This window comes from Electrophorus electricus, chromosome 8, assembly GCF_041902795.1.
Source record: "Electrophorus electricus isolate QZ-2024a chromosome 8, ASM4190279v1, whole genome shotgun sequence".
NCBI classification, from domain to species: domain Eukaryota; kingdom Metazoa; phylum Chordata; class Actinopteri; order Gymnotiformes; family Gymnotidae; genus Electrophorus; species Electrophorus electricus.
In genome coordinates this window covers 34,072,501-34,087,500 of record NC_137504.1, presented here as the reverse complement: position 1 = coordinate 34,087,500, position 15,000 = coordinate 34,072,501, and the positions used below count along the sequence as shown (strand labels likewise).

The following is a 15,000-nucleotide window of genomic DNA, read 5'->3' as shown; positions in this document are numbered from 1 at the left end:
TGTGTGTGTGTGTGTGTGTGTGTATATAGGTGTATAATGTATAATCTATATGTGTGTGTGTGTGTGTGTGTGTATATAGGTGTATAATGTATAATCTATATGTGTGTGTGTGTGTGTGTGTGTAGGTGTATAATGTATAATCTATATATGTGTGTGTGTGTGTGTGTGTGTGTGTGTATATAGGTGTATAATGTATAATCTATATGTGTGTGTGTGTAGGCTACAGAGCTGGCTGAGCTCACCTCTAAGATCTCTCTGCTTGAGGATGCAAAGAAGAAGAAGGAGGAAGAGGCAGCTGAGTGGCAGCAGAAGGTGAAGCCCCTTCTTTAACCCCGCCCCCTCTAACAAACTGTTTTCAAGCCACGCCCCCTCCCTGAGAGTCCCGAGAGTCCCGTGCTGAGTTTGTGGACATCGTGTCCCCTGCAGGCCACCACGGTCCAGGAGGACCTGGAGAAGACCAAAGAGGAGCTGAGGAACAAGGTGACGGCTGCCCACGTGCAGGAGCCTGTGCACGGGGAGAGCGACCACGACGAGAGCGACGAGAGCAGCGCCGAGGCCAGTGCTGAGCTGACCGCCGCTGCCACGTACAAGGACCGCAGCGAGGAGGAGAGGATGACGGAGGCTGAGAAGAACGAACGCGTGCAGAAACACCTGCTGGTGAGATGCATACACGCATACACGCACGCATACATACATGCATACATACATACACGCACGCATACATACATACATACATACACGCACGCATACATACATACATACATACATACATGCATGCATGCATGCATACATACATACATGCATACATACATGCATGCATACATACATGCATACATACATGCATGCATACATACATACATACATACATACATGCATACATACATGCATGCATACATACATACATGCATACATGCATGCATACATACATACATACATGCATACATACATGCATGCATACATACATACATACATGCATACATACATGCATGCATACATACATACATACATGCATACATACATGCATGCATACATACATACATACATGCATACATGCATGCATACATGCATGCATACATACATACATACACACACACACACACGCATACATACATACATGCATGCATACATACATACATACATACATACATGCATACATACATGCATGCATACATACATACATACATACACACACACACGCATACATACATGCATACATGCATACATGCATGCATACATACATGCATACATGCATACATACATACATACATGCATGCATGCATGCATACATGCATACATACACACACGCATACATACATACATGCATGCATGCATGCATACATACACACACACACACGCATACATACATACACACACACACATGCATACACGCACGCATGCATGCATGCATACATACATACATACATACATACACGCATACATACATACATACATACATACACGCATACATACATACACACATACATACACGCACACATACATGCATACATACATACATACATACACACACGCACATACACACACGCACATACATGCATGCATACATACATACATACACGCACGCATACATGCATACATACATACATACACACACGCACACATGCATACACGCACATACATACATACATACATACATACACACACACACATACACACATGCATACATACATACACACACATACACACACATACACACACATACACACACGCATACACATATGCATACATACATACACACATGCATACATACACACATACATACATACACATACACACACGCACGCATACATGCATACATACATACATACACACACATACACACACATACATGCATACATACATACATACATACACACACGCACATACACACACGCACATACATGCATGCATACATACATACATACATACACGCACGCATACATGCATACATACATACATACACACACGCACACATGCATACACGCACATACATCCATACATACATACACACACACATACACACATGCATACATACATACACACATGCATACATACATACACACACATACACACACATACACACACACATACACATATGCATACATACATACACACATGCATACATACACACATACATACATACACATACACACACGCACGCATACATGCATACATACATACATACACACACATACACACACATACACACACACACATACATACATACATACATACATACATACATACATACATACATACATACACACACACATATGCACGCATACATACGCACACATACATACATACATACATACATACATACATACATACATGCATACATACACACACATGCATACATACACACACATGCATACATACACATGCATACATACATACACATACTTTCTCTCTCTCTCTCTCTCTCTCTCTCTCTCTCTCTCTCTCTCTCTCTCTCTCTCTCTCTCTCTCTCTCTCTCTATCTATCTGTCTCTCTCTCTCTCTCTGTCTCTCTCACAGGCTCTAAGTACAGAGTTGGCCAACGCCCGTGACGAGACCAAGAAAACGCAGAATGACATCATCCACGCGGAGAATGTGCGGGCTGGCCGGGACAAATACAAAACTCTGCGTCAGATCCGCTCGGGCAACACCAAACAGCGCATCGACGAGTTCGAGTGCATGTAACCGCCATCAGACGCACCGCAGAGGGCCAGCGGTCCACCACCAACAGCCACCGCACGACTGCACACAAAACTACAGTTCCCACATTCCACTGCTCCTTCAGGGCCAAAGAGAGGCGGAAAATTGCGGCACAAATTCTGACACTCGCAGTGTTGTTCCTCTGGGGATGCTGGGGCCCCCACGGTCTCGGACCAGCTCTCTGTTTATATAGAACCTGACACCTTATGAACAGTGAGCCAAACCTTAGACTTCTGTAGTCACACTGATTCCATTGTAGTAAAGTTTGGAATTGTAATTTAAAATTAACTTTTTAAAAAGGAAAAATGAATTCCGATTTGAAGTGTAATCACATTCCCGAGATTCCATGCTGATGTACTGACACACACACGGGTGGTGATGTCATCAGTTCCATACACTGTGACATCATGGCTCGCGTGTGGACGCTGTGGCTTGTAGTATTGCCATGGCAACGTTTTAGAGCATGATGACCTTTAATAGACTGAATTCTAGACACGCCGCCCCAGGTCCTTCGAGAACAAGAGCGCGATTGTGTGTGGGTGTGTGTGTGTGTGTGTGTGTGTGGGTGTGTGTGTGTGGGTGTGTATGGGTGGGTGTGTGCGTGCGTGCGTGTGTGTATGTCTCCCCCTCACATGTGCCCTCCCTGCGTGTGCCTGCACAACGAACAATTTAAACATCAAACTGTAATTTTTTTAGTTTCATTTGTAGATGTTTAGTTTTTATCTTCTAATCTTAAGCTTTTGTTTTTTTAAGATGCAGGAGGCAGTTTTCACACACGCACACATGCGCGCACACACACACACACACACACACACACACACACACATGCGCACACACACACACACACATGCGCGCGCACACACACACACATGCGCACACACACAAACGCACACACGCACATACACACACGCACGCACGCGCACATACACACACACACACACACACACACACGACAAACTCCTCAGTTGTGTGAATCTTGTTTTAGTTGTAGCTGATTTCGTGCAACATGTACCGACTGTATTAGCTCTCTGACGCTCCCAGTATTCCCAGTATTTCCCAGTATTCCCAAAGCCTTCCATGTTTGTAACCTGTTTGCCATCTCCATCCAGACGCTGTATGCGCTGTTCAAGCGATACAATATCATACCACCTTGTTTTTTTACGGTTTTCATCTCTGTTGGAATTTAGCTCTTGGATAATCAGAAGTATTTTTAACATGTAAATGATAAAGGTTTGCTTAGAGCTCTTTTGTTGCCATGATGACAGTTATGCACATTCTCTTTAGCCAATCAAGGAACGATAGCTGCTTACAAATGTTTTCAATGACGCTATCAATAAAATATTTAAAAAAAACAATAACCATTATGTCCTTGAGATTTTTGCTCCATTTCACTCTACCACACACGCCAATCTGCTGCAAAGTGAAATCTTCAATGAAAATATCACATTTAAAATTTCAGTTTAAACACCATTTGTTGGTTTATCTGCCATTGATGAGATATAAAAAAATGCCTGAAACTAAAGGAGCAGAACTAGTAAATGTCAGCGTAGTTGGCAGAAAGGGTGCTTAGACTGACTGCTGAGTCTTCTCACAATAACACACCTCATTAATTACACATGCGCAATGTGTGTGAGTGTGTGTCATGACAACCTGTGTGTGATGGTGCTCCATTATTTTAATGGCTGTGATATTGTGTTTAAGTGTCGTTGTCTGGTGTCACCCTAACAGACTAGATCTGCTCACTGCAATTACACAGACCAGGAGAGAAGGTCACGCCAGAACCCTCACAATGCTCAACACATGGTTCTGAGAGAACGCGTGCGCGTGAAACCTGTAGAATCTCCCCATCCTGCTGTTACACTCAACTGCTGTGCAGAGTTTACTCTACTACTGCAGGGGGGCTTGCTGTGTCAGCATCATTTGGTGAGAATCTGAACAGCAGGATCCCAGTGGACTGTTTTTATGGAGAGAAAAATGATTTGTGTATTTACATATAATACACATTAGAGAAGTGCGAGTGCAGGATGCTCTGGACAGACGTCTTTCATCAGGTGTGTTTATATGGAGAGATGGAAGGTACAGGAAGTGCGCATCCCCACAGCTGTAGATTAATTAATGTGTAATGTACTCATGTACTCATGCGTAATGTGGTTTAAACATGGTGTTTTATTTATTTACGGTTTTATTTGTTTATTGACCTTAACTGTACTGTTTTAGGTGGATAGTTGAGGCTGGGCTTCAGTTCCTGTCTTTGTGTTGTGTGTTGGAGTTCATAACCCACTTCTGCGTATGAAATGGCACCATTCTGTTTGTGTTTGCAGTGTGCGAGCGTGCGAGCGTGCGAGCTTGCACCTGTCTTCCACATCTCTCTCTCTAGTGCTGGAACTTAGAAATTTTACTATTTAAAAAAAATGCTATATTAAATATTCAATCCCCTTCTATACTTAAAACTTCTCTCCTTAAAATAAAAGTGATGAAGTCTAAATGTTTGTCACTTCACTTTTTTTAGTAACTCTCAGCCATTTATGCTTCCTGAAGTTAAGGAGTGGATGTTCTCATCACTCCTAACGTCGTCTCACTCTAGTGCTACAAGCAGTGACTTCATTATCTTTCAAAATCAAGAAACATCCTGTGGTTGACTATAGTTGCCTGGCAACGACATAGTTTTGAAGGACAGATTGAGGTGAGATTCTGTACAGATGCATGCAAGTGTGTGTAGAGTTCAGAACAGATGTGTGTAGAGTTCAGATGTGTGTAGAGTTTTCACACACATCCACTATGTAACCGCTCCCACACACAGACACCAGCTGTGTGGCCTGGACTGCAGTTTGGAAACACACCATTTAAGGACATGATGACACATGATATATAAAATGATAGGATACAATAAACTTTATTATTAACCCACAAGCCGGAAGAAGAACAATACATACACACCCCTGCGTGTGTGTGTGTGTGTGTAAGAAGGACCCCCAGAAAAGGGCAGTTCCATCCAACTACCAGCCTCTGCATAACATGGAAGCTACTGTCAGGTATCACTGCAGTTTAGATTAGTAGACACAGGGCTCAATACATGAGCTGGGCCCAGATACAGGTGTGTACATTTACCCAATGTGGTTTACAATTATGACTGAGTACAACTTGAGCATTAAGGACCTTGCTCAGGGCCCCAACAGTAGTAACCTGGCAGTGGTGGGACTTGAATCAGCAACCTTCCAATTACAAGTTAAGTACCTTCACCACTGAGCTACTACTGCCCTATGTGTGTATGTACAGGTGTAGGTGTGTACAGGTTGTAAGGAAATATTCCAGAAATATTCCTTCACCCTGTCCCTCTGGTCCACTGTCTGCCTCGTCTACTCTGTTCCTCCTCAGGGTCCTGGGACATGATTCTCAGAATGAGTAAAACAGTCGGAGACACTGAGAAGCACACACACTTTATTCCGAGATACATGAGTGTATATTTACAGAAAAGGGTAAGGAGCTGTAGGGAACTCTAAGACAGGTGTGGGAATGAGCAGGAGTTTGAGGAGCCTGTCTGTGACAGACGATGATGAGCCCTGTACACGGACAGCTAGGCTCTGACAATCTGCAGGTGAGGTGAAGTGTTAGAGATTAAACACCACACACCCTGCTGCACCAGCTGAGATTAAACACCAGACACCCCCTACAGCACCAGTGGAGTTCAAATGCCACACCCCCCCTGCTGCACCAGCTGAGATTAAACACCACACACCCCCTACAGCACCAGTGGAGTTCAAACGCCACACCCCCCCTGCTGCACCAGCTGAGATTAAACACCACACACCCCCTACAGCACCAGTGGAGTTTAAACGCCACACCCCCCCTGCTGCACCAGTGGAGTTCAAACACCACACCCCCCCTGCTGCACCAGCTGAGATTAAACACCACACACCCCCTACAGCACCAGTGGAGTTCAAACGCCACACCCCCCCTGCTGCACCAGCTGAGATTAAACACCACACACCCCCTACAGCACCAGTGGAGTTTAAACACCACACCCCCCCTGCTGCACCAGTGGAGTTCAAACACCACACACCCCCTGCTGCACCAGCTGAGATTAAACACCACACCCCCTGCTACACTGCTCAACGCACTTTATCACAGCATATAATATCTTTAGGTATAAGGGGGACTTTGTATGAATCAGTACCCACAACCGATAATTAAGAGTTAGGCACTGAACACAGCAGCATCAACCTTGCTAGTGTCATTAGTAGACACCATGAACTCTGAGCCCTGTCCTCTGTTTCCACACGTGTGTAAATACAGCACAGCAGTGATGTATTACGACTGGAGGCTGCGAATGCTTCATCTAATCATGGAATATCATGCACAGACATTCACTACAAGGCCTCATCCCACATTAGATTACAGGATTACCAACGTTACATAAAGAGCAAATATATATAACCAGTACAGTAAAGAGGAGCTTGACGTTTAAAAAGCTACAAAATGGTCCTGGAACTCCAACTCTGTCAAGATGCCAGAAGTGAGTGTGTTAGTATGTGTGTGTGTGTGTGTTAAAGTGTGTGTTAAAGTGTGTGTGTGTGTGTGTGTGTGTGTGTTAAAGTGTGTGTGTGTGTGTGTGTGTGTGTGTGTGTGTGTGTTAGTATGTGTGTGTGTGTGTGTGTTAAAGTGTGTGTTAAAGTGTGTGTGTGTGTGTGAGTGTGTGTGTGAGTGTGTGTGTGTGTGTGTGTGTGAGAGAGAGTGTGTGTGTGTTAAAGTGTGTGTGTGTGTGTGTGTGTGTGTGTGTGTGTGTGTGTGTGTTAGTGTGTGTGTTAAAGTGTGTGTTAAAGTGTGTTAACAAGCCATCATTAGATGTCCTGACAGATTGATTTATTTCTAATGTCTCAATGTTATCCTCCCCACTGGCTGTGAGACTGCAATCTTTTTCCTCAGATCTGTTCATTAGAGCAGTTTACAGAAAAGTAGGAAATCTCTTACATAAATGTTCAACCATGTCTCACAGATAACTTCCTTTTATCCTCAGAATTTGGAGTCTTGTCATTAAGTAAATTAATCAAACAGAGTCGTGGCGGATAATATCATCTACGGAGAGGTCTGCGTGAATTGTGTCTGATGTGGGCAACTCATGGGCTTCTGTCCGACATGGAGAACTCCTACTGAACTGGTGAATGTAGACTTGCTGCAGTTCACGTCTGTGAATGGCAGGCTGAAATGAACTGAACGGCACGCTCTGTGTTTGGATATCAGGAGATGAGATACCACAAAAGCTCAGGAAACTGCATGAGGAAACTGCTTTCTTTCTTCATGTCAATGAATAAAGTTACATTTATCTATCACCTTCCTCAGAACCCACGAACACTCTACAATCGGCACACACATCCAGGCACACACAGCGTACTCTCAACTTAAAACCTCAGCCCCTGGGGAATACACACACAGCGTAGTCTCAAACAGAAACCTCAACCACATGGGGAACTGAATCAGGAGCAAGGAGAGGAGAGAGGACACCACCCAGGACAGAACACCACCCACCACTGGGAGAGAGGACACCACCCAGGATAGAACACCACCCACCACTGGGAGAGAGGACACCACCCAGGATAGAACACCACCCACCACCAGGAGAGAGGACACCACCCAGGACAGAACACCACCCACCACTGGGAGAGAGGACACCACCCAGGACAGAACACCACCCACCACTGGGAGAGAGGACACCACCCAGGACAGAACACCACCCACCACTGGGAGAGAGGACACCACCCAGGACAGAACACCACCCACCACCGGGAGAGAGGACACCACCCAGGACAGAACACCACCCACCACTGGGAGAGAGGACACCACCCAGGATAGAACACCACCCACCACCAGGAGAGAGGACACCACCCAGGACAGAACACCACCCACCACTGGGAGAGAGGACACCACCCAGGACAGAACACCACCCACCACTGGGAGAGAGGACACCACCCAGGACAGAACACCACCCACCACTGGGAGAGAGGACACCACCCAGGACAGAACACCACCCACCACTGGGAGAGAGGACACCACCCAGGACAGAACACCACCCACCACCGGGAGAGAGGACACCACCCAGGACAGAACACCACCCACCACTGGGAGAGAGGACACCACCCAGGATAGAACACCACCCACCACCAGGAGAGAGGACACCACCCAGGACAGAACACCACCCACCACTGGGAGAGAGGACACCACCCAGGACAGAACACCACCCACCACTGGGAGAGAGGACACCACCCAGGATAGAACACCACCCACCACCAGGAGAGAGGACACCACCCAGGACAGAACACCACCCACCACTGGGAGAGAGGACACCACCCAGGACAGAACACCACCCACCACTGGGAGAGAGGACACCACCCAGGACAGAACACCACCCACCACTGGGAGAGAGGACACCACCCAGGATAGAACACCACCCACCACCAGGAGAGAGGACACCACCCAGGACAGAACACCACCCACCACTGGGAGAGAGGACACCACCCAGGACAGAACACCACCCACCACTGGGAGAGAGGACACCACCCAGGATAGAACACCATCCACCACCAGGAGAGAGGACACCACCCAGAACAGAACACCACCCACTACTAGGAGAGAGGACACCACCCAGGACAGAGCACTGTCCACCACTGGGCATGCACACACACACACACACACACACACACACACACACACTAGGACATCTTAGTGGATGAACATGTTGGTTCGTTTGAGTGTGGACAGAAACACGGGATCAGGAGAAAACATGCCAGAATCAGACTAATATTCCTAAGATTCAAATCCCAACATTTTAAATTCCAGGCACATAAATCCCATCATTCCAGTTTCCTGATTCCCTCAGCAATAGTGCTTCACAGTCCATGGTGGTGGTGTTGGGCGTCTGTACAGAGGTTTTCAGCCTAACCATAAATACTGAGACTGTGTCTGAGTCTGGAACATAATCACTCCCAGATCTTTAACTGTTAGAGAAGATGTGATTGGGAGATCACTGAGGTTCACTGAGTAATTAGAGAGAGAGAACCTTGCTGTCTCTGGGCCTAATAGAAGCACCTCTGTTTTGTCAATATTAAGTAAGAGGAAGTACCGCAACATCCAGTGTCTGATGTCCTTTATGTATTCGCCTGTATTACTAAGCTAATATAGGTCCTGTATTTTGGCTGAGACATATAGCTAAGTATCATAAGTGTAGCAATGGAAACTTGCACAGTGTTTATGTATAACCTCACCTAGAGGTAGCATATATAAAGAAAAAAAGCAAAGCCCCTAGAACAGACCTTGTGGGATACCATAGCTAACCTTGTTGTATGCTGAGAAGTCTCCATTTATGTTAACAAACTGGTAGCGACCGTCTGTGCATGTGTGTGTATGTGTGTGTGGTTAGTTTATGCATGTGTGTATGTGTGAAGGTGTGTGTTTGTGTGTGTGTATGTGTGTGTGTGTGTGTGTGTGTGTGTGTGTGTGTATGTGTGTGTGTGGAAAATGTGTGGAAATGTCTTTTGCTGTACTGTGTACAAATGTGTGGTGTGAGCTACTGTAACCACGAAAGAAATCCTTGTATGCGTGAGCACACTTAGCCAATAAAGCCTGATTCTGATTCTGATATGGAACCCAGTGTCTGTCCAACTCGTGTGGGATCACACCACTGGTGTCATATTGCTGCTATCTCAAGGGCAGTGAGGGACCATGACACACACACACACACTCACTCACACACACACACACACACACACACACACACACACACACACACACACACACACACACACACACACACACACACACTGCATTTTCCTTCTCCAACTCTCTTATCAGTTTTCCTTGCTCCAATAGATCAAGGCTGGATTTATCAGTGTATGTGAGTGTGTGTGTGTGTGTGTATGTGTGTGTGTGAGTGTGTGTGAGTGTGTGTGTGAGTGTGTGTGTTCAAGTTCAAGTTTGGTTTATTCGTCACATACATAGTCATACACAGTATAACTCGCAGTGAAATGGTGGAGAGTGCTCTGTCCAAACTGAGGAAAAGAAAACAGGGGTGCATAGAGAAATATATTATTCTATATATATGAAATATATATATGCAAAGAGAAATATAGATATTCTATATATATGAAATATATATATGCAAAGAGAAATATAGATATTCTATATATGTACAAAAATATATTAACAATGTATGTACAATATATGTATATTATGATTATATACACAATGTACAATGTATATGGTTGTGTATATATGTACACAATCTACAGAATGTACAGATCCATTTCGTATAATAACATATCTGCAGTTGTTGTGTAATTGAATATAAATATATATACAGTTATGTTACATGGTGGTGGTGGTCCCCACAGTTTATCAGTTTCCCTGATTCAGGGCCCGAATGGCCTGTGGGAAGAAGCTCCTCTTCAGTCTCTCTGTCTTGGTCTTCAGGGAGCGAAAGCGCCTCCCTGACCTCAATAGAGAGAAGAGCCTATTGTTGGGATGGGTGGGGTCCTTCACAATCCTCCTGGCCTTAGTCTGGCACCGCTTGTAGTAGATGGTCTTCAGGTCAGGAAGTTCCGTGTGAGTGATGCGCTCTGCTGAACGCACTACCCTTTGGAGTGCTTGTCTGTCCTGCTTGGTGCAATTCCCAAACCAGACTGTGATGTTCTCCGTGAGGATGCTCTCGATAGTGCAGGTGTAGAAGTTCCGCAGTACCTTGGAGGGCAGTCTGAAGTCTCTTAGGCGTCTGAGGTGGTAAAGACGCTGACGAGCCTTCTTTGCCAGGGAGTTGGTATGGCGGGACCAGGACAGGTCCTGCGAGATGTGAACACCAAGGAACCTGAAACTATCTACTCTCTCCACTGTGGTTCCACTGATCCTCACAGGTTGGTAGTGCCGCTCCTGCTTCTTGCTGCAATCCACGATCAGCTCCTTTGTTTTACTGATGTTTAGGTGGAGATTATTTTCCTGGCACCAGTTTTCCAGGTGTTTAATCTCCTCCAGGTAGGCCCTCTCGTCGTTGTCCGAGATCAGGCCCATGATGACGGTGTCGTCAGCAAACTTGACAATGATGGTGGAGCTGGAAGTGGCTGTGCAGTCGTAGGTGTACAGTGAGTAGAGCAGGGGGCTTAGGACACAACCCTGAGGAGCTCCAGTGCTGAGGGTGAGGGTGGATGAGACAGTTGCCCACCCGTACTGATTTTGGTCTGTCTGTTAGGAAGTTGGAGATCCAGTCGCACAGGGATGTATGCGGTCCTAGATTTCCCAACTTAGTAGTGAGTAGGGAGGGGATGATGGTGTTAAATGCTGAACTGTAGTCGACAAACAGCATTTTAACATAATTACCCCTCCCTTTGTCCAGGTGGGTCAGTGTAGTGTGCAGCAGATGTGCAATTGCATCATCAGTGGAGTGGTTGTGGCGGTATGTAAACTGCAGTGGGTCCATGGAGGCTGGCAGTGAAGATGTGATGAAGCCTCTGACTAGCTTTTCAAAGCACTTCATCACGACTGATGTGAGGGCGACAGGGCGGTAGTCATTGAGGCCGGAGGGTCGAGGTTTCTTCGGGACGGGGACGATGGTGGACCGCTTGAAGCTGGACGGGACGATACCGAGCATCAGGGAGAGATTGAAGATGTCGGTGAATACCGGGGCTAGCTGATCTGCGCAGGCTTTGAGGACCCTCCCGCAGATACCGTCTGGTCCCATCGCCTTCCTGGTATTCACCCTTTTAAACACTCTCCTCACGTCACTCTCCGTGATGATGAGAGGCGCTGTTCTATGGTGGAACATGCGCCATTGGCTGCGCCGATAGCACCATTAGCACTAGCGCTGCTACCATTGGCGCTGCTAGCATTAGCGCCATTAGCATTGGCGCTGCTAGCATTTGTGTGTGTGTGTGTGTGTGTGTGTGTGTATGTGTGTATGTGAGTGTGTGTGTGTGTGTGTGTGTGTGTCTTTATAACTTTGCTTTCTGGGGTTTTCTTCTTTATAGTAGTCAGAGACTGTCCATAACATCTTCACCTGCAGCAGAGTTAATTCCAGCCCTCTCTCCCTCTCTCTCTCTCTCGCTCTCTCTCTCTCTCTCTCTCTCTCTCTCTCCCTCCCTCCCTCCCTCTCTCTCTCTCTCTCCCTCCCTCTCTCTCTCTCTCCCTTCCTCTCTCGCGCTCTCACTCTCCCTCCCTCTCTCTCTCTCTCTCTCTCTCTCTCTCTCTCTCTCCCTTCCTCTCTCGCTCTCTCTCTCTCTCTCTCTCTCTCTCTCTCTCTCTCTCTCTCTCTCTCTCTCTCTCTCTCTCTCTCTCACACACACACACCATGGCAGTCCGTGCATGTGCAGGTCTCCTTCGATCCTCCAGTGGATTCTGTTCTTTGAATCAAACTTTTAGGTTCCAGCTCAACATACGAACCTTCTCCACACAACCTGTATGCCACAGCCGCAGGTAAGAGCTTCATGTCTGATCCCAGACCAGTTGACAGCTGATCTGATCTGATTTGTGAGAATAACATAGGAGGGCAGCCTGCTAAAACACATTGTGGTCTGAACTAGACAAAAAAGACACTGTGGGGAATCAGTGTGGGGAAGACTGACCTGAGATCAGACACATTTTATCCATATGACATAGATGAATGTCTAAAGAGACATTGTGGGAAATCAATTAAGACTGACCTGAGATCAGACACACTTTATCCATATAACATGGATGAGTGTCGAAAGAGACAATGTGGGGAATCAGTTAAGACTGACCTGAGATCAGACACACTTTATCCATATAACATGGATGAGTGTCGAAAGAGACAATGTGGGGAATCAGTTAAGACTGACCTGAGATCAGACACACTTTATTCATATGACATAGGTGAGTGTCTAATGCAGGCAGTGAGTGGTCAGAATAAATAAGATTTCTTCTGTGAAGTGGTGAGTTACACAAAATAATAGGTTAGTAATCACCGAAGAAGTGACTTACCAAGATCTAAGGCTATCATTGGTTAAAAAAGGAATCTGATTGGTTATATCAGGTAACTCATAATGAAAAGAACCAATTTTTTTTCTGTTCTGTTTATGATATAAATACTGGAGACACCGACACTGCTGAACAGACTTTAAAAGGATAGTATGGGGGCAATTTAAAAAAATGACATATACCCCTTTATCATAGATGACCCTGTCTTCATATACCCCTTTATCATAGATGACCCTGTCTTCATATACCCCTTTATCATAGATGACCCTGTCTTCATATACCCCTTTATCATAGATGACCCTGTCTTCATATACCCCTTTATCATAGATGACCCTGTCTTCATATACCCCTTTATCATAGATGACCCTGTCTTCATATACCCCCTTTTACTGTATGTAACTCTCATTAGTAAATGGGGTTTCATAGCACTGTTGTTGTATGGATGTTTTGAACAAACATAGCAAAAGTAGAATAAATACATCATCTCTTGAGACAAATGATTGATGTGGGGCAGGGGGTTGTTGGGTGGAAAGGCTTCCCTGACAACATTCCACTGACAAGTACAGAGCACTGCCTTTCATTAGCATCTGAATCCTTCCTTAGCATGTGCAGTGTTTGTATTAGATGTTGCAGTGTTTCGTTACCGTGTGCAGTGTTTGTATTTGATGTTGCAGTGTTTCATTAGCATGTGATATGTTTTTATTAGATGTTTCAGTGTTTCGTTAGCATGTGCAGTGTTTATAATAGCTGTTAGTGTTTTGTTAGCATGTGCAGTGTTTGTATTAGATGTTTCAATGTTTTGTTAGCATGTGCAGTGTTTGTATTGGATGTTTCAGTGTTTCGTTAGCATGTTCAGTGTTTGTGTTAGATGTTGCAGTGTTTTGTTTGCATGTGATGTTTTTTATTAGATGTTGCAGTGTTTTGTTAGCATGTGCAGTGTTTGTATTAAATGTTGCAGTGTTTCATTAGCATGTGCAGTGTTTTTAAAAGATGTTGCAGTGTTTAATTTGCATGTGCTGTGTTTTTATTAGATGTTACAGTGTTTCGTTAGTGTGTGCAGTGTTTTTAATAGATGGTGCAGTATTTTGTTAGCAGTGCAGTGTTTGTATTAGATGTTGCAGTGTTTCGTTTGCATGTGCAGTGTTTTTATAGCTGTTACAGTGTTTTATTTGCATGTGCAGTGTTTGTATTAGATGTTGCAGTGTTTTATTTGCATGTGCTGTGTTTTTATTAGATGTTAGTGTTTTGTTAGCATATGCAGTGTTTGTATTAGATGTTGCAGTTTCGTTAGCATGTCCTGTGTTTTTAATAGATGTTAGTGTTTTGTTAGGATGT

General features: G+C 45.1%; 2 protein-coding genes across 3 annotated transcripts in view; both read left to right on the top strand.

Annotated features, from left to right (window-relative positions):
* The window catches only part of msna (moesin a), a 26,759-nt gene extending 22,707 nt beyond the window's left edge, over nt 1-4,052 (top strand). For both annotated transcript variants that reach the window (XM_035527481.2, XM_035527482.2), the window contains 3 exons: nt 220-312; nt 427-657; nt 2,515-4,052. In XM_035527481.2, coding sequence (XP_035383374.1) covers nt 220-312; nt 427-657; nt 2,515-2,679 — 489 coding nt within the window. In that variant the 3' untranslated portion in view covers nt 2,680-4,052. The remainder of the gene's footprint in view (nt 1-219; nt 313-426; nt 658-2,514) is intronic.
* A 9,006-nt stretch (nt 4,053-13,058) lies between these two features.
* The window catches only part of fdx1b (ferredoxin 1b), a 4,764-nt gene continuing 2,822 nt past the window's right edge, over nt 13,059-15,000 (top strand). The window contains exon 1 of the mRNA XM_026997120.3: nt 13,059-13,143. The gene's annotated coding sequence lies outside the window, so the exon portion shown is untranslated. The remainder of the gene's footprint in view (nt 13,144-15,000) is intronic.